Here is a 19,424-nt window from a genome sequence, read left to right on the forward strand (position 1 = left end):
AGGAACTAATGCATTTTTTGGGAAGATTATTTTTGCTGTGTTCCTTCCCTGCCTGTACAGCACAGACTCCCCCAGATTGGTCCCTGGAAATGGGCAGATTTACAGCATTAAGTAGCATAGTACGAATTCTCATTTTCTATCTATTTTTGGTGTCCTGTATAGCAAATGTTTTTTTTTGCAAAGGGCAACAGTGGGTGAGCGTCACCGTCTCCTGCTGCAGTAAGCTGTCCTTACTGTTACCCAATTACACAGGGATTCATGCTGATGTTCAGTACTTTTGTGAGTAAAAACAGGTGTTTGCGCCAATGAAAGGGTTTGTTATTAGTAGGGTCTCCACAGGTCTGTTAACGCTGGCGATTACCGCGCTGGCGCTAAATATAGCTTTTGCGTTGAAGGAGCCTATCACGGACGCACACAGTGATGGGGGCTGGCCATGCAAAGCATAACTAACACCAAAACACTCAGGTGCTTGGTGATATTTGTTTGTTTATTAACAAATTGTTACAGCAAATACAATTATGGTACCTCCCAACTGTCCAGATTTCAGTGGGACAGTCCCATTTTTAGGGCTCCGTACTGCTGTCCCGCCTAGGGACATGTTTATCCCGCATATGGGAATGTTTGGAGGACGGAGGTTTGTAATGCACAGCTTAGCCCTGACCTCGGCCCGTGGCCAAAGTCGCTCCATTCTTGGTACACAAGACACATCTGGCCAGTGTTACAGCACAAATAAACCAATGTATTTAGTATTACAAATATCATAGATCTGACACTAGAAATAAGGATAGTCCCGTCCACTTGTCGCCCTGCAAATCCACCTTACAGTCTCAGGAGACGCCTCAGCACCCGAGAAGTGCGCCATAGTTCTGAAGCGCTAGGCACTCCCTCATGTTACATGGCACCACCATGCCTCCAGCATGACCCAGTCATTTTTTGAGCAGCTACAGCCATGTCCTGATTACTAACCCTGGATTATCGGGAGGTGCGGCCGTCCTACGTGCCTTAGTGGAATCTTCTGCCCACACGTTGAGGGCGCTGTGGCCACAGCTGCTTTTACACTGTGCAGTGGATATAAAGCGCCGAGTCTGTGACCTCCACGGACAGCATACACATCTGGGCTCAGTTATTAAGCCTTAAACCATGCGGCTTCCAGCGATATCTCCTGCAAAGTACCGCACAATAGATCCTTAGGCAAACCGAGTGGGAGTTTCCGAGTGCCTGGAAACCCCCCTCAAAGCCTGGGACACTGTATAATTGAGGTGGCTGGACCCTGCTCCAGCTTCACACGGCTCTGCTTGAAAAGGGAGAGCTGCGTGCACCTAACAGTAGTACACGCAGCATTGCCCATGTATATTATGGGGATAGGAAGAGTTGGAGAGCAGCCAAGCACTGTCTACAATTATAGCTACGCCCCCCATGCATGCTGGTCACGCCCACTGGTGGCGTGGTGTGGAAACCCCCCTCTACATATCCTGCGTTTGCCCCTGAGATCATTCCCCATAATCCTCAATGGAGACCGTGGACCGGACAAACTGATCAAGCTCCGATGCACTTGAGCCATTCAATCCTTTGGGGAGAGGGATCTTCTATTCTTTGGATCTCTCTCCGGCAGCCTTTGTGCTCTCCCCCTACTGACGACACCGTCCCCCGCACAGTAAAGACTCCAGGTCAGAACGTGGAATTGTAATTAGACTAGAGTCATGGTCGGGACAGCCCGTTATCGGATGCACATTACTGGCCATGGTACTTCATCCCTTATTGCTGCAGAAAGTGGCGTTAAGGGACAGTAATGTGTATTTTCGCAGTGGGTCATAAATACACCCAGTTGTGTTTAAGGGGCATGTTTACTCATAGTGGGGGGGGGGGTTGTGTCATCTAAGTTTGCTCTTAGGGCACAAAAGGCTGATTAGGGACGTAGAAATGGGCTATAACTGACCGCTAAGATCCATCTCAGCATTGGATGCTCATAAGCCTGACGTACACATACCTAATGTCTCTTCCCAAAAATAAACATGTTTTACACAAGACAAAGGGCAGCGTGGGCAGCAGACACCAGCTCCGGGCTGCCTGGCAGACTTTGGTACGATGGCATGCTGTCACCATGGAGATGGGGCATCACTCTTATCCCCTGACATTAGTCATACACTGAGATTGGGACGAGCTGGTTTACACTGTTCATTCTGCACTGTCCCCACACACAGTGCTCTCTGTATAGGAATGTGTGTGTTATATGAATTATGAGAAAGTACAGCATTTACAGGAATCTGACAGGTATGCTGAACCATTTAACTGTTTATTAGCAGTTGTCAGGATGGTATACAGTTCTAGTGATGGTATAACAGTCATCCAGAAAAAGGAACACAAAAATCCCCACCACCTACATCTGGCTAGACATTTCTTCTCTGTCTGCAAGCCGGCCACTTACTGGCATCGGTGGTCCCACTCAAACATACAGACAGCGTCTTTATCCTCCACCCAAGCACTACAACAAATCACAGCAAACCAATCACACCCATGTGGAACACCTGTGTGTGTGTGTGTACTAAAAGAGGATCCCAGAGAACCTTTAACCCTGTCTCCAGCCTGCTGCTGCAGACTGGCTGTGTTTTTAACAGTTCCCTTATAGGGGAACTGTGGCAAATATGCCTCTTTGCCACAGAATCAAACTGCAAATTCCATGGCATTTAATAATCTGCATGCAAATGTGTTATCTTTTGCGAGTTAATCAGTGCAAATAATGTCTGCTAAATCATCACATAGTTGCCAACTATGCCTAATATCCACTGAAAGTCCCAGTTTTAAAAATTCACCCCAGAAATATCCCTACCTTTTAGTAACGACCAACTGCATAATAAAGTGCCTCTCGTTTTATATACTGTATTCATGCCTGTCTCACCGTCCTTACTCTCAAGGCTTTATCAGTTTATATGTAGTAGGATTACCAGATTCTCAAAACTATATCCACGGACACATAAATCTATATTTTGCCCACTCCACAGGGGCAGAAATAAAGTATTAATTTTTTATATAAAAATAAAAATGTAAAATGAATGTGTTAGATTAGAGCTATGCAGAAAGCTGAAACAGCAAAATTCAGCAAAACATATACAATGAATATGGTGACATTTGCCGACAGTCCCTATGTAGAAGGAAGAGATAGTTAGAAACCTGGGGGAAGAGAAAATAATTTTCCAAGAGCTTCTGTTATAACTCATTGTTCTTTTTGCAAAATCAATCTGTGTAGAGTTCTGAAAACGGTGCAACAAAATTGTCTGTCTTGAGCCAGTCAGTCAGGAAGCTCCTTGGTGGTCACATGATGGCTGAGGAAAGGGTAGGGTTGTGATTTATGCTATGAACATTCCAAAAACCTCTCTGCTCACTATGTAATATGTCATGTGACTGTGGCTTAGTAATCGTATGACACGTGAGAAACTATATATCATTAATACAGCCAATTTGTAACTATTTAACTAACTTTCATAAGTGGTAGAAGAACCAACATGAGGGGAGCTCTGCTGTACTTGTTACTATCTAACACATGGTAAAGAGGTGGCCCTAGGTCCACATGCGGCCCTCCGAGCCGTCCTCTGTGGCCCCCAGCTCCTTCCTGCTTTGATGTCAGATTTGTTTCTTATAACTTGTAACATTTGTTTATAATGCTGCTGATATGTTATTACAGATAGGTGTCTCTTTATTTGAATAAATATATTGTTTTAATTTATGACTAAGATTAAGGATAATATGGCCTTTTTAAAGGTTAGAGGTCTGTCCATTTGGTTGCTGAAGTGTATCCAGTTGCCTATCACTGATCTAACAGAGTAGATTATATATAATGTACAGGTAAGCGGGTATTTAGGGAATAGTGATCACAACATGGTAACATTTCACATTTTAATAAAACATTTTGTAGGAAGCTATGAATGAATGAATGTAGAAGGACACAATGCAATCAGCTCAGAGAAGCATTGAAGCTTGCAGACTGGGAAATTGTACTGTGAGCTAAAAGCACAGAAACCAAATGGGATTTTTGTACAAATATATTTTAAATAAATAATGTACATACAAGTAAATAATGTGTGGCAGCAAAATGTCGACGGATAAATAGGCATCCACTGTGGTTAGATCAGAAAGTATTGGAGATATAGGTGCCCTAAACCTGCAGTATATACTACTCAGTGGGGATTGCTGTCTGGACAATTTTATCAAGCTCCAAAAAGCTTAGCTTTTTCGAACTTGTCTCCGATGGCGTTAGTCATTCAATCCTATGGGGAGAACATTGCGGTAGAGAGATCTCTGGATTCTCTCTGCAGCGTTCCAGCTCTCCCCTTGCATTTATTTACATGAATGACATATGCAGTAAAGACCTGGGGATTTACTAAACTGCGGGTTTGAAAAAGTGGAAATGTTGCCCATAGCAACCAATCAGATTCTAGCTGTCATTTATTTAGTGCACTCTACAGAATGACAGCTAGAATCTGATTGGTTGCTATAGGCAACATCTCCACTTTTGAAACCCGCCGTTTATTAAATATACCCCCTGGATTTAATGTTAGAATAAAGTCATTGCAGGGATGGCCTCCTATCGGATGAGCTGTCCTTGTATAACTTCAGTGCTAATTGCCCTGTTAATTCATCTGTCACCGTTGCAATGACGGACGACAGTTAACGAGGCAAAAGTCCGAATATAAATAAATAGGCCCCTTAAGTTGTTAAAACAGAAAGGGCTAAAAATGTGCAATGGAAATACAAGGAATGTAGTAAAGTACGTAAAAAGAAAATCATGTTAGAAAAGACTGAAGCTGAGAATGTTGCTGAAGACGGCAAGTTTAGTCCCAAAACATTTTCTCAAGTACATAAACAGCTAGAAAAATAAAACTAAACCTGATGATATATATTATTGTTCCAAATGTGTTGATGAGCGATAGATCACCTGTGTTTCTCTCTGTGTCTCCTCAGCATCCCTGTTTATCATCGCCATGCTACTGGGAAGTCTGAATAGTTGCTGCAACCCGTGGATCTACATGTTGTTCACCGGCCACCTCTTCCACGACCTCCTGCAGCGGTTCCTTTGCTGCTCGGCGAAGTACCTGAAGTCCAGGCAACAAGGAAGTGACCTCAGCGCCAGCAGGAAGAGCAACTCCTCAACCTTTGTGCTCAGCCGGAAGAGTTCCAGCCAAAAAAGCATCACCCAGCCGTCTATTGCGTGAGCAGCTCCGGCCAGGAAACCCGTCGTCCTCGTCAGACAGGACGGGGGTAATGACGTGGCCTAGGTGGACCTCAGGGGGCCAAAAGACAATGCCTTGTGAATTCTGAACCTATTAGTGGTGTTAGGACGCTGTATACGACAGGGCAAAAATTAATGATGCACTTTAAAATGTACCTGTCACCTACAAATAGTGGAGGCAGCCATTTTGTGGAGGCAGCCATTTTGTGTGTTGCCGAAAGGACACTTTAAATTTAATGACCGACACTGGCGCAGATTGTTACAGATTGACTAACCAGATATTCAGCTTGGAGATGGACATTACCTGAGTTTCCAACTTGGAGAAGACCTTTGCAGGCTTTAGAGACTTGGTTTATGAGGAGACCGTTGTGTGAGGTTCCAATGTGTGGCAGATGGACCTAAGCACATTATAAGTGCTCCCTGCTTGCCTGTATCATAAGTCACTGTAGAGATTCACCTGTATTTATTAAACAATGATGTCTGTAAAACAACACCCATATATCTCACCGCTACCAGCAAAGCACCCAAGTATCATCATTCTAGTTAGTACCTTATTGTGCACTGTCTATATAGCACAGATCACTGACAGCATGGAATCACACATAGATCTCATCTCCAGTCTGGTAAGATGTTAGTATCCAGCAGTACATTGGCTTTGTCTCCTTAAAATGCAACAAATTCTAAGATAGAGAAGGGTGTTGATAGTTCCTCTTTGCATCTCTCAGCAGCAATCTAATGAAATACGAGGCGTGTGTTTTTCTTAACATAAATTGAACAGGCTATAAGTAGACTCTTGGCAATTACCATTTTTCCTTAGTTTGCTTCTTCAAGCCGCTTTTAATGATTTATTGTTCTGCAGAGTTTCCACGTTGTCGTGTGACTACCATAGCAACCACAGTTCCGTAGCACATGATGTAGTGAGCAGAGGGGCTTTTGAAAGACCCTCTGAGCTTTGTCTGCTCTGTGCATTGTTAAATCCCTCCCCATTCTTCCAACACATGACTTACTGAGAGCTTTGAGTGTGTGTGTCTGGCAGCCATAATGGACCCCACTCCAGAGATATTTTGAAAAAGACATAATTATTTGTAGGTAGACAGCTAAGAAAAATGTCTATTAGATGTGTGCTTATTAACTGCGTTTGTGGCATTTTTTTCTATCAACATCTATAGTAACATTCATCGAAGGGTGATACAAAATAGTACGACTCCTCTACACAGTTCACCCTCACCTTAGATAAACTCGCTTGAATCTTCTCATTCCCTGTGTTCATTTTTTCTTTGCCGATGAAAGAAAATAAGTTTGGCAAGCATGCTGTTCAGGGAACGGGCTGTCTTTCATCCTCTGCTGCCTCTAGGTACAAACCTAGCGTGCCTAATACTAAATCCTGCCCTGGTAGCATAGACTTGTAGGAGAGACTAAGCATTTTCATAGGAAGAGCAATTGATCTTTGGAGGAGAGAAATCATGGAGGAAGCATGAGATGCCATCGTAGTTATGACCTTCGCTTAGCTCAAGAAGACAATATTGGGGCGTTCATACACCCTTTATTTCCACAACCTCGATTTTTGTAATAAAACTTGGAAAGCAGCTGTCTGTGTACTGTTGCATTCAGGAAAGGGTTAACTCTTAGTGCCGCAGAGAAACTGATATGTTTAGGGGAGATATTTATCAATCTGTGAAATAATCAGGGTACGTTTCATGGTTGAATTTGCCACGTAAAATACTTATTGTATCTTTCATCAGCTATTTATAGGACAGTGGAAAAGTAATTGTCAAAATAAATATCTGCGGTAAAGTTTAATATCTGCTATAAATAAAAATCTTGATCGAAGCCAAAATGTAATTTCACAGGAACTAAAGTAATTGATCAATTGAAATAATGTGAGCACCAGAAAAAAGTTATTGTTTAAAACCCAGTCTGAGGAGGTGTCATTTTTAAAAGTGGTTTTATGTTTAATTGTAATTTCACAGCATTATAAATAGACCCGATATATTGTTTGCGTTTGATATGCTTTGACAGTGACAATAAGAGTGAAAATTAATCAGGATGTACAAAAAGACGAAAATACCATGAAAATATTACTATCCCGTATTATAAATAAGAAAAATTATAATTTTAGGTGACTAATCATCAGAGAAAAACACTTCACACCTTGATAAATAGAAACTGTGTTTAAACCGTAAGGCAAAGGTAAAAATAAAGTACTAGTGTAATAATAATAACTATCCTATTGAGTGGGAGATATATATTTAAAACAGATTACCGGTATGTGTAAATCGTCTTAAAGTTGTAATAATCCCACATTGATTTTTTTTTTAGGAAAAATAGCAAGTTTTCTATCTACATCAGACTTTACAAGGAGCTTCTGTTATAAATCATTCCTCCCTTTGAAAAATCAATTTGAGTTATAAAAACACTGCAAAAACGTGTTTGTATCCTGAACCAGTCAGTCAGGAATCTCCTTGCTGTTACTTTTAGCAATGCATTAAAGCAACAGGTGAGCCCTTTTTACATTTATTATTTCTGCACATATATTAAAAAGAATAGATTACACGTCGACTTATCTTACACCCTTAAAAATATAAAAGGTTCAGTAATAAGGAACTGGCTAAAGAATGCTAAATTAATAAAGGGTAGAATTATTAATGATGTAGATGTGTCATTAATCGTTGTATCATACAATAGAACTGGCGGAATGGATCTTCAGTGGATGTTTTTCAGGCTCTTATAGTCCTCAGTCACTGAACTGCGCGCAGTTGTAATAAAACACACAGGGAAACCGGGACAGTATGAGAAGTTTTCGGTTACACTTAATTGTTCATTGATCTGCTACTTCTTCTTAGTTGAACCCCGACACTTGCACGCTGAAGCAGTTTTTCCCGGGGCTCCTCCGTTTCCGTAGTACCCCATCCGGCCCTTTCATGTACAGCCTTCACAGGATGTGACCAATAAGAAGCCGCAAGCATGAAGCTTGCAGCCTCCTATTGGTCCTCTAGATAGAATGCCAGGAGCACAGAAAGGTGCAGAGATCATTAGGCCAGATTTAGATAAATATGAATGTTTTTCAGGTATATAAATCGAATCAGCAATTCTAAGGGGCAGATTCAGTTCCTCACGAGGTGCCGCTAAACACCACCTGGATATTCAGATGCGCCTGATGCCGGATATTGCGGTAATAAATGTCTCATGTTTCTACGCACCCTTGTTGGACGCAAGGAAAAATTAGCTGGAATTTCTGTAAAATCTCTGACGCGATTTGTCTCCGGAAATCGAAACATCGCTTCACTCTGCGTCGAATTGAATCTGTCCCTAAGACTTAAATAATAAATGAATGTCCAATATTAAGTTTATTTGCTGTTTTTGAAATTGGGGCTTTATTTTCAAAATTGTTTTCTCAGGGTGTTTATTATACCTTTTGGTGTTGTGCAAATGTTTATCCATCAGGAAGAGCATTATTTACCTGTTTTGTTGGCAATAGAGGAAACTAAAAACAGCGCTGCGTGCAACATTGTAACTTCGACAAATGTCCCTGTTTTAGGAATGAGGAGTGGGTGTCCTATCATTTTCCTCAGTAGACTTAGCTTTGGGGTTTGTATTCTCCCTGCCATAGTCATGTAGGGCCTGCTTATTTGGTTCAGAGTCTAAGGGGTATATTTACTAAACTGCAGGTTTGAAAATTGGAGATGTTGCCTATAGCAACCAATCAGATTCTAGTTCTCATTTATTTAGTACATTCTACAAAATGACAGCTAGAATCCGATTGGTTGCTATAGGCATTCAATAGCAACTAATATTCATGAGAAAATGGCCTATCAATTCACTAGGAACCATTTACACGTCTGAGCTACGAGGCACTTTGTACCTCAAATCTTGGTGAGGTCACTGGATCCCAGTAAGTTGATAGGTTGTTTTCTGATGACTGTTACTCACTACCAGAAAATGGATGTGTGGTTTGACCAATGGTATTTTTGCTTTGCTTGTGCTAGTATTGTTTTGACTGAACATTAACTGGCTTGTTATAATGATATAAGGAAGACGGGGTAATTTCACTGCAGATATTCATATGTCAACTCATCACCACGTTTCCCCTGTTATTGCACATTACGTCCACAGGAAAAAAGACTCGCACAAATTGTGATAGTTGTGTAGTATCTTCTGCCCTCTCTATGTATGTATGTATGTATTGTATAGATATATAAATATATATTTATATATATAAAAAAATATGCCTATTAATCTATTTAATTTGAGCGACGAGCTCAGACAATCTATATCTATGCTCAAAATTGAGTTATGTGACCCAGATGTCACGATTAATATATGTCCATTAGTAACGCTACTCAAACCGATTTATAACCCCATCATCCTCTGGTCGGGGACTGACAGCTGAGGTCAGTTGCAGTTGTAGTGTTGAGGGATCACGCCCCTATGGTTAAGGCCTCTTGGACATTCCATCATACTCTGTCACACAATATTATTTTTATAAGAGACACTTTTCGTGCTGGGACATTTTACAGATCACTGGTTTAATCTGAGATTGTTCTTTTCTTTTCTGTACATAAAAGTTTAAATTTCAGATATATCTATCTTTAATAAACCACATTCTTTAAAACCAGAACGGAGTGATGATTATTTGGTTTGTATTTGGTGTACGGAGCCAGCAACACTAATGAGCTAAAGACTCTTTGAGATTTCCATTTGCATAATCAAAGGTTACGTTGTTTTTCTTTTAAATTGAACACAGAGAAAGTCAAAGAAAGGAAAATTAAAATGAAACGAGCTCTAAGCACAAACCATTGAAAAATCATGTTAAACTCACCCCCAGTGCTCTCCTTTCTGCCGTTATATGAGTGAATCCCTGGTCAGAAATCACAGATCACTGGCAATAATGCGGAAAGGAGATTTTCACTCAATATTTTTAATTCATACACTCCAAGTAATAACAGGGTGATTTGCAAACTTCGTTATAACGTTCTTATTTTTGAAAAGCAGAATTCAATCATACAGCTTCTACTCAATACTTCCGGTTTCATGAAAACACTACACCCAAAGCAAAACTTTACTTATCATCCGTGCTCCACTTCCGAGATTCGCCGGGTCCCTGATTGGATTAACGGTTCCACACTCTGCTTGAAAGAAGTTGAGCAAGTGTCTATATCCTTCCCATACTTTATGACTTTTTTGACCTTCTCTCCAGGAGATCCCAGTGGCAAGTGCGGGTTACGTGGATACAATTCACATCATCATGGCCTGCTTTGCCAAGCCTCAAGATGTGCCATCATACAGCGTTGGGATTGGGCTATGATGACGCGGTTCGCAGTAAATTGCGCCATCATAGTCCCCGCCAACTTCACCCGGGCAGAGTGTGGGACGCGGACATTTGGCCTTCTCTCCCAGAAGTTGGGATATATCCCCAGAATTTGCGAGTTTCCCGGTCATTCCGAAATAGCAGGCAAGTATGATCCCTCTGTGACCCTATTAAGGGTGAGCAGGGGCCACAGCGGGTGCAGTGAACAACGCGTGGATAGAAAGTAAAAATGTTTATTCTCATCAAAATTCATCCCTTCCAAAGTGCAGCAACATTTTTAGAACAACCTAAAACACTTATAGTAGTCCTGATTCCTGCCAACCAAGTTCTACTGTGGAAAAGGCAGGGAGGGGGATGTGAATTCCGACTTGTCAAACTCAATAGCTGAGAAACAGCTTAATTATAACCAGATTTTTCCACAAGAAAACAGCAGAAAAAAGAATAACAACAATACAAAAATCGACTTTCCATCCATGAAGGCGTACGAAGTGTAACTTTCCTTTTCATATTGTTCTCTAGAAACCACTAGTATCACAGCATGTTCCAATCCACAGCCGCACGTAATCATTAGGCCGAAAAACAGATACTGAGAGTGTCTATATGAAACAGCTGAGAGAGGTACTTTATAACTGCCATAAGGCTCTTTTCATTTACACATTTGTAGGCCGTCTAACTATAGCACAAATGAAATAATTATAACTTATGGATGACCAGTCTCTTAGAGACGTACTGTGGACTTCTCAATGTCAGACAGGAACAAGTATGGCAGTTCAGTTGATTTATATTAACACACTTAAAAATCACTTGCAGGCACCATCCGTTCTGGGTCCTAGAAAACAAGGCCGGACAACCCGAAGACATGAATTGCTACAACAGGTGTCCCAGAATTTACCACCACACTGGAAAGCGATCGGTAATATAACGGGGTGCTGTATAACAGATCAGGTGCTGTTTATTACAACAAGAATCACACTTACATGTGGAGGGTTCCCCACCAGCAATCAGACTGGATTAACCAGGTAAGAAGTAGTTGAACACGATTATCTAGCATACTTTGCAGAAAATAAGAGCACTGTATTCGGAGGGGAATAACTAGTAGCTGGTGGGCCCCACAGAAAATTTTAATGGGGCCCTCAAGGTTTCTAAGAAGGGAAATTCTTCCCTTCTCTCACTAACCTCACCTCTCAGGCGCTGTTCTGTACAGAGAGGAGGCAATAGAATCGTACTGTCGAACATTTCTGTCCCCACCAGTAGGGCAGGGGACGTGGCTACAACAAAATGGGGGCATGACCATGTCGTGAAAGGAGCATGGTCACGCCCTGAGGGCGTGTCAAGCGCTAAGCTGCCCATTACATACCTCCCTTCCCCCAACATTCCCACCATATTGGGCTCACCCTAGTTGCTGGCCCACATAGCTTTCGCCATCCCGGCTACCCCAGTAGTTGTGGCCATGAATATACTATAACTAAGCTTTTATAAATGTCCACCATGGGGCTTTAGGTCTGTTAATTTTTCGCAGTGTTTTGAACAGTAAAATCCCATTTCTCTGTAAATGTAACAATCTGGAAATAACTGAGGACGATCTCTCTGTTATCTCCGCACTGAGGAGCCCCGTTGGGAATCTACTGGACAATGCAAAGTCCAGCTTTTATCTTTCCAATTTTAGACTGAGCAGGAAATTGGTAAATTGCTTTGATAGCTGAGAAACGGTAATTCTACAGTATGAAAGTGAACGTATAATTGAAAAAGATGGATTCAACAATGTTCTCTAAAGTCAGCCAAGGTTTGCAATTAAAGTTGAAACATATTTTGATTTTTTTCGCTCACCACGTTATCTTTTTATGTTTATCAGAACAGGAGGAACATTTACTGAGGAAATCATGTATTAGTTTTATATTCTTGGCGGCTGCACTGTCCATTTCTCTCAAGTCTCTGACTGACACTGAATAGATATAAATGTAAATGTGATAGTTTGTACAGGAGGGCGTATGAATCTAGATGGAGACTGTAGTGAAGCAAACTGACGCCCCATCCGATGGCTGGAGATGATTGGAGCATCTCTTGATAACAGCGCGCTTGGTGCAAAAAGCAACTCATAAAGTGGGAGAGGCAATTTTATGGTCGTTCCTGTCATAAGCTCGCCGGAAAGTAATGGATGAATACCTACCAGCAGTTGGCGCTACCGTGCAAAAGGTGCCGGTGTCTAACATGCACCCGGTGTTTATCAGGGAGGTTTGGCGCGCAGGTCACGGCCCTCTATGCCCGTCGCTAGCAAGACAACTGGAACATGAGTAGAGAATAATCTGGGAAGCCGAGGTTAGAGAAGGGAAATCCAAACAGAACCAGTATCGTGAGTCAGGAGGGTAATCAGGAATAAGCAGGAGTCAGAATCAGAATATCATGAATGAATGGAGCCAAGAAGGACTGGAACAAACACACTGGAACAGAACCAAACTAAAGGTATGACCCAATACTCTGGCACTGAAGTGTGATAAGGGAGCACAGTGTGATGAAGGGGCACAGTGTGATAAGGGACCCAGTGTGATATGGGGGAAACAGTGTGATGCACTGTGTGATAAGGGGGAACAATGTGATGAAGAGGCACAATATGATAAGGGGACACAGTGTGATAAAGGGTCACAGTGTGATAAAGGGTCACAGTGTGATAAGGGGGAACAGTGTGATCAGGAGAACAGTGTGATAAAGGGAACAGTGTGATAAGGGGAAACAATGTGATGAAAAGGCACAGTATGATAAGGGGGCACAGTGTGATAACAGGGAACAGAGTGGAATAAGCAGGAGTCAGAACCAGAATATCAGGAATGAATGGAACCAAGATGGACTTGAACAAACACTCTGGAACAGAACCAAACTAAAGGTATGACCCAATACTCTGGCACTGGCGTTTGATGAAGGAGCACAGTGTGATGAAGGAGCACTGTGTGATAAGGGGCACAGTGTGATAAGGGTGCACAGTGTGATAAGGGGGAACAGTGTGATGAAGAGGCACAGTGGGGTAAGGGGGTACAGTGTGATAAAGGGGTACAGTGTGATAACAGGAAACAGTGTGATGAAGGGACACAGTGCGATGAAGGAGCACAGTGTGATAACAGGGAACAGTGTGATGAAGGAGCACTGTGTGATAAGGGGGCACAGTGTGATAAAGGGGAACAGTGTGATGAAGGAGCACTGTGTGATAAGGGGGCACAGTGTGATAAAGGGGAACAGTGTGATGAAGGAGCACAGTGTGATAACAGGGAACAGTGTGATGAAGGAGCACAGTGTGATAACAGGGAACAGTGTGATGAAGGAGCACTGTGTGATAAGGGGCACAGTGTGATAAGGGTGCACAGTGTGATAAGGGGGAACAGTGTGATGAAGAGGCACAGTGGGGTAAGGGGGTACAGTGTGATAAAGGGGTACAGTGTGATAACAGGGAACAGTGTGATGAAGGGACACAGTGCGATGAAGGAGCACAGTGTGATAACAGGGAACAGTGTGATAAAGGGGCACAGTGTGATAAGGGGGCACAGTGTGATAAAGGGGAACAGTGTGATGAAGGGGAACAGTGTGATGAAGGGGCATAGTGTGTTAACAGGGAATAGCATGGAATAAGCAGGAGTCAGAACCAGAATATCAGGAATGAATGGAACCAAGAAGGACTGGAACAAACACTCTGGAACAGAACCAAACTAAAGGTATGACCCAATACTCTGTCACTGGCGTGTGATAAGAGAGAACAGTGTGATAAGGGGCACAGTGTGATAAGGGGGAACAGTGTGATAAGGGGCACAGTGTGATAAGGGGGAACAGCGTGATGAAGGGACAGGCTCTTATTGTGATTTTATAGCAATATAGCGCTAAAATAAAGCAAAGAACAAACCCAATTGACTTGTATCCTAAAATACATTAATATGTGTGACACAGAGAATTTAGGACTCAGGGCCTGGAGAGGGGGAAGAGCTGGGATTGATCAATAACCCCCCTCCCCCCGCCCCCCCATTAAAAAAGTCTACATCCACCCCTGGTCTCAGTATTACGTGATGCTCCCAGCTTATTGTTAACATGTCCCCTTTTTGGAGGTGCTGAAAACTGTCCTGAAATACCAGACTCTCAAGTGGCTTATCAATGTCCCTCTGCGCAGGAAAAAATACATTAAAAATAATACATATATCTGATACTTATATACTAGGGAGAAACATAGGTTATAATATATTCTGGGTTTTGGCTAATTGCATAAAAGTAACTATGGAAAGAATTCAGGAAAAGTGTATATTTTTGATTCTCCACTTTTCCACCTATCTTATGCCCATACAATAAAAATATATTTCCAATATGCTGCAAATGAAAGAGTTATCTCTTCTGAAAACTAAACAATAAAATATAAGAAATAAAATTTGCTTAATAAAAAAAAAAAATTATTATTCCCGGAGAAGCCAACGCAGCGTAAAAGTCCAAAAACTGTTACATTTAAGACGCAGTGGATACATTTATAAGACTTACTAAAGGGCGTTCGGTGTTGAAACCGGATTTACTAATGGTCAAACCACCAGTAAAGAGGCTGAATGCTACAGTTTAACAGATCTCCACTTACATATCGCCATCTCGATTGTTACCATGATCAAAATGCAGTCATTATTTATTAATTAAGGAGCAAAATTAATTTATAATTAACTTATGGGAGCACATTTTATTTTTCATTATAATAAGGGGGCAATTTTATTGTATTATATTGTGAGGGAAATATGAATATATAATTATATTAAAGTGGCAATACTATTTGATTGATGGAGGTGATAATTATTTAAGGTGCATGCATGTGGCACTACGTCTTTCCCACATAATATAATAATACAATAAATAATATTGCCCCTTTAATATATGGAAAAATTTAAAACCGCCACCAAACATGATTTTTTTTAAATCGACCCCCATTGTAGGAGAGGTGGGACCAGTAACTTATCTCGGGAGCAGCATAACTGGCGTTACGTGTAAGTAATTATTATGGCTGCTTAGTAATATTTTTCCAGCCAGACGCGGGGGATTAATGTGCAACTGGAATGTAGCAAAAAGTAGCAAGATAAATTGATACATAGATGTTATTACATTCTGATTGCTAACACATTCTTCTTTACTATGGAAATATGATAGGCTGTAAACTCTCAGAAGAGCACAGAGAATATATCCTCTGGCGGTTTATATCAAGACAGCGAGGAAGCAAAGTTTAGGGCTCACCATAGACAACACTTTATGATATATTTGACGTCAATGAAGGTTTAATGCAGCGTGTTTGTAGTCAAGTTATTCTAAATGGCGTTTATGTGCTATAGATAGATTATATGTTTTCCAATGATATTTTACAACCCAGAACTTAAGGTCCACTGGTGAGAATCACTGACACTTATATATACACATAGCTGTGATTTATGGATCAGTTCCAGATAAAAATGAAAAAATCCTTAAAAGATATATAGTCCCACTACCCAATATATACAGTCCTGCTCCCAATGTATATAGTCCTGCTACCCAATAAATACAGTCCTGCTACCCAATGTATATAGTCCTGCCACCCAATGTATATAGTCCTGCTACCCAATGTATATAGTCCTGCTGCCCAATGTATACAATTCTGCCACCCAATGTATATAGTCCTGCTACCCAATGTATACAGTCCTGCTACCCAATGTATATAGTCCTGCTACCCAATGTATACAGTCCTGCTACCCAATGTATATAGTCCTGCTACCCAATGTATACAGTCCTGCCAGCCAATGTATATAGTCCTGCTACCCAATGTATATAGTCCTGCTACCCAATGTATACAGTCCTGCTACCCAATGTATATAGTCCTGCCACCCAATGTATACAGTCCTGCCACCCAATGTATATAGTCCTGCTACCCAATGTATATAGTCCTGCTAACCAATGTATACAGTCCTGCCACCCAATGTATATAATCCTGCTACCCAATGTATATAGTCCTGCTACCCAATGTATACAGTCCTGCCAGCCAATGTATACAGTCCTGCTACCCAATGTATATAGTCCAGCTACCCAATGTATACAGTCCTGCTACCCAATGTATATAGTCCTGCTACCCAATATAGTCCTGCTTCCAATGTATATAGTCCTGCTACCCAATGTATACAGTCCTGCTACCCAATGTATATAGTCCTACCAGCCAATGTATATAGTCCTGCTACCCAATGTATATAGTCCTGCTACCCAATGTATATCGTCCTGCTACCCAATGTATATCGTCCTGCTAGCCAATGTATACAGTCCTGCCAGCCAATGTATATAGTCCTGCTACCCAATGTATACAGTCCTGCTACCCAATATAGTCCTGCTACCCAATGTATACAGTCCTGCTACCCAATGTATACAGTCCTGCCAGCCAATGTATATAGTCCTGCTACCCAATGTATATAGTCCTGCTACCCAATGTATATAGTCCTGCTACCCAATGTATACAGTCCTGACAGCCAATGTATACAGTTCTGCTACCCAATGTATATAGTCCTGCTACCCAATATAGTCCTGCTTCCAATGTATATAGTCCTGCTACCCAATGTATATAGTCCTGCTACCCAATATAGTCCTGCTTCCAATGTATACAGTCCTTCTACCCAATGTATATAGTCCTGCTACCCAATATAGTCCTGCTTCCAATGTATATAATCCTGCTACCCAATGTATACAGTTCTGCCACCCAATGTATATAGTCCTACTAACCAATATAGTCCTGCTACCCAATGTATATAGTCCTGCTACACAATGTATACAGTCCTGCCACCCAATGTATATATGTATACAGTCCTGCTACGCAATGTATACAGTCCTGCTACCCAATGTATACAGTCCTGCTACCCAATGTATATAGTCCTGCTACCCAATGTATATAGTCCTGCTACCCAATGTATACAGTCCTGCCACCCAATGTATATAGTCCTGCTACCCAATGTATACAGTCCTGCTACCCAATGTATACAGTCCTGCTACCCAATATAGTCCTGCTTCCAATGTATATAATCCTGCTACCTAATGTACATAGTCCTGCTACCCAATGTATACAGTTCTGCCACCCAATGTATATAGTCCTGCTACCCAATATAGTCCTGCTCCCAATGTTTATAGTTCTGCTACCCAATGTATATAGTCCTGCTACCCAATGTACACAGTCCTGCCAGCCAATGTATATAGTCCTACTACCCAATGTATATAGTCCTGCCACCCAATGTATACAGTCCTGCTACCCAATGTATACAGTCCTGCTACCCAATGTATACAGTCCCGCCAGACAATGTATATAGTCCTGCTATCCAATGTATACAGTCCTGCCACCCAATGTATATAGTCCTGCTACCCAATGTATATAGTTCTGCTACCCAATGTATACAGTCCTGCCATCCAATGTATATAGTCCTGCTACCCAATGTATATAGTCCTGCTGTAAAACATATATAGTCCTGCTACCCAATGTATATAGTTCTGCTACCCAATGTATATAGTCCTGCTACCCAATGTACACAGTCCTGCCAGCCAATGTATATAGTCCTACTACCCAATGTATATAGTCCTGCCACCCAATGTATACAGTCCTGCTACCCAATGTATACAGTCCTGCTACCCAATGTATACAGTCCCGCCAGCCAATGTATATAGTCCTGCTATCCAATGTATACAGTCCTGCCACCCAATGTATATAGTCCTGCTATCCAATGTATATAGTCCTGCTACCCAATGTATATAGTCCTGCTGTAAAACATATATAGTCCTGCTACACAATATGTATAGTCCTGCTACACAATGTATATAGTCCTGCTACCCAATGTATATAGTCCTGCTGTCCAACATATATAGTCCTGCTACACAATGTCTATAGTCCTGCTACCCAATGTCTATAGTCCTGCTACCCAATGTCTATAGTCCTGCTACCCAATGTCTATAGTACTGCTACCCAATGTATATAGTCCTGCTAGTCAATGTATATAGTCCTGCTAGTCAATGTATATAGTAGAGGAGATGTACTTACCCCAATGTATAACAGAGCCTTGCCTAAATGCCACTGTTATAACTCAACTTTGTGGCTCCAAGGTGGCAAGTACATTTTTCTTATAGGTACTAAGTAACTGAACCTATAAACTAGAGATAAAACATTTATTTTTTGCAAGTCAGATGCTTGGTTGTATAGGGAGAGGAATCAGTAGCAGAAAGAAAGAAGTAATTGTCACGAACAACCTTGCTCTGATGGTCTTACCTGCTGGTATTTGCTCTACTAGGCTAGGAGGTGCGGAGTCTAAACACGACTCAGGTCTGCACCAGGGACCCCCGCAAGGGGATTTGGGGTTTGTTGCTGAGGCGTGTAGGTCGCGGCTCTCCCAGTTAGCTACCAGCGAGGTAAAGGTGATAGTGTAGTCCTGGATTCCAGAGGTCAAAACTGAGCAGGCAAATCAGGTACCACGGGAATAAGCAGAAGGATGTTCAACAAGCCAAAAGAGCAAACCAGGGAATCAATAAAGTCCAAAAGGGATATCTAAAAGCGAAGTTGAACAAACTGGGTCAAAATCCAAGGAATAGGGTAGGCTTCATGAAACACTCTGGCACCCTAGTGATGCCAGAGTCACGTTTAAATATATGCTGCTTGCCTATCATTGGTGGAGTCGGCGGTCAGCTGTTCTGACCGCTGACAGGATGTGCGGCTGGCGTCTCCGTTGCCTAGTGGAATAGCCTCTCAGTGGAGGTGGTAGAGGCTGACACAATAGAGCAATTTAAACATGCTTGGGATAGACATAAGGATTTAAACCAGTTATTACACTCATTTATTACATGCATGGAGAGGTTTTGGGACCGTGAAGCTCTATGATAAGAAGAGGTAATAAAATCACCCAG

The 19,424-nt window shown here is 41.7% G+C and overlaps 1 protein-coding gene across 1 annotated transcript in view; it reads left to right on the top strand.

Moving 5' to 3' along the window:
- OXTR (oxytocin receptor) overlaps window positions 1-9,842 on the top strand; it is a 30,867-nt gene extending 21,025 nt beyond the window's left edge. Inside the window, exon 2 of the mRNA XM_075183741.1 lies at window positions 4,957-9,842. Coding sequence (XP_075039842.1) covers window positions 4,957-5,207 — 251 coding nt within the window. The 3' untranslated portion in view covers window positions 5,208-9,842. The remainder of the gene's footprint in view (window positions 1-4,956) is intronic.
- Window positions 9,843-19,424: the final 9,582 nt, after the last annotated feature.

The sequence above is a fragment of the Mixophyes fleayi genome, chromosome 8 (assembly GCF_038048845.1).
Source record: "Mixophyes fleayi isolate aMixFle1 chromosome 8, aMixFle1.hap1, whole genome shotgun sequence".
Taxonomy (NCBI): domain Eukaryota; kingdom Metazoa; phylum Chordata; class Amphibia; order Anura; family Limnodynastidae; genus Mixophyes; species Mixophyes fleayi.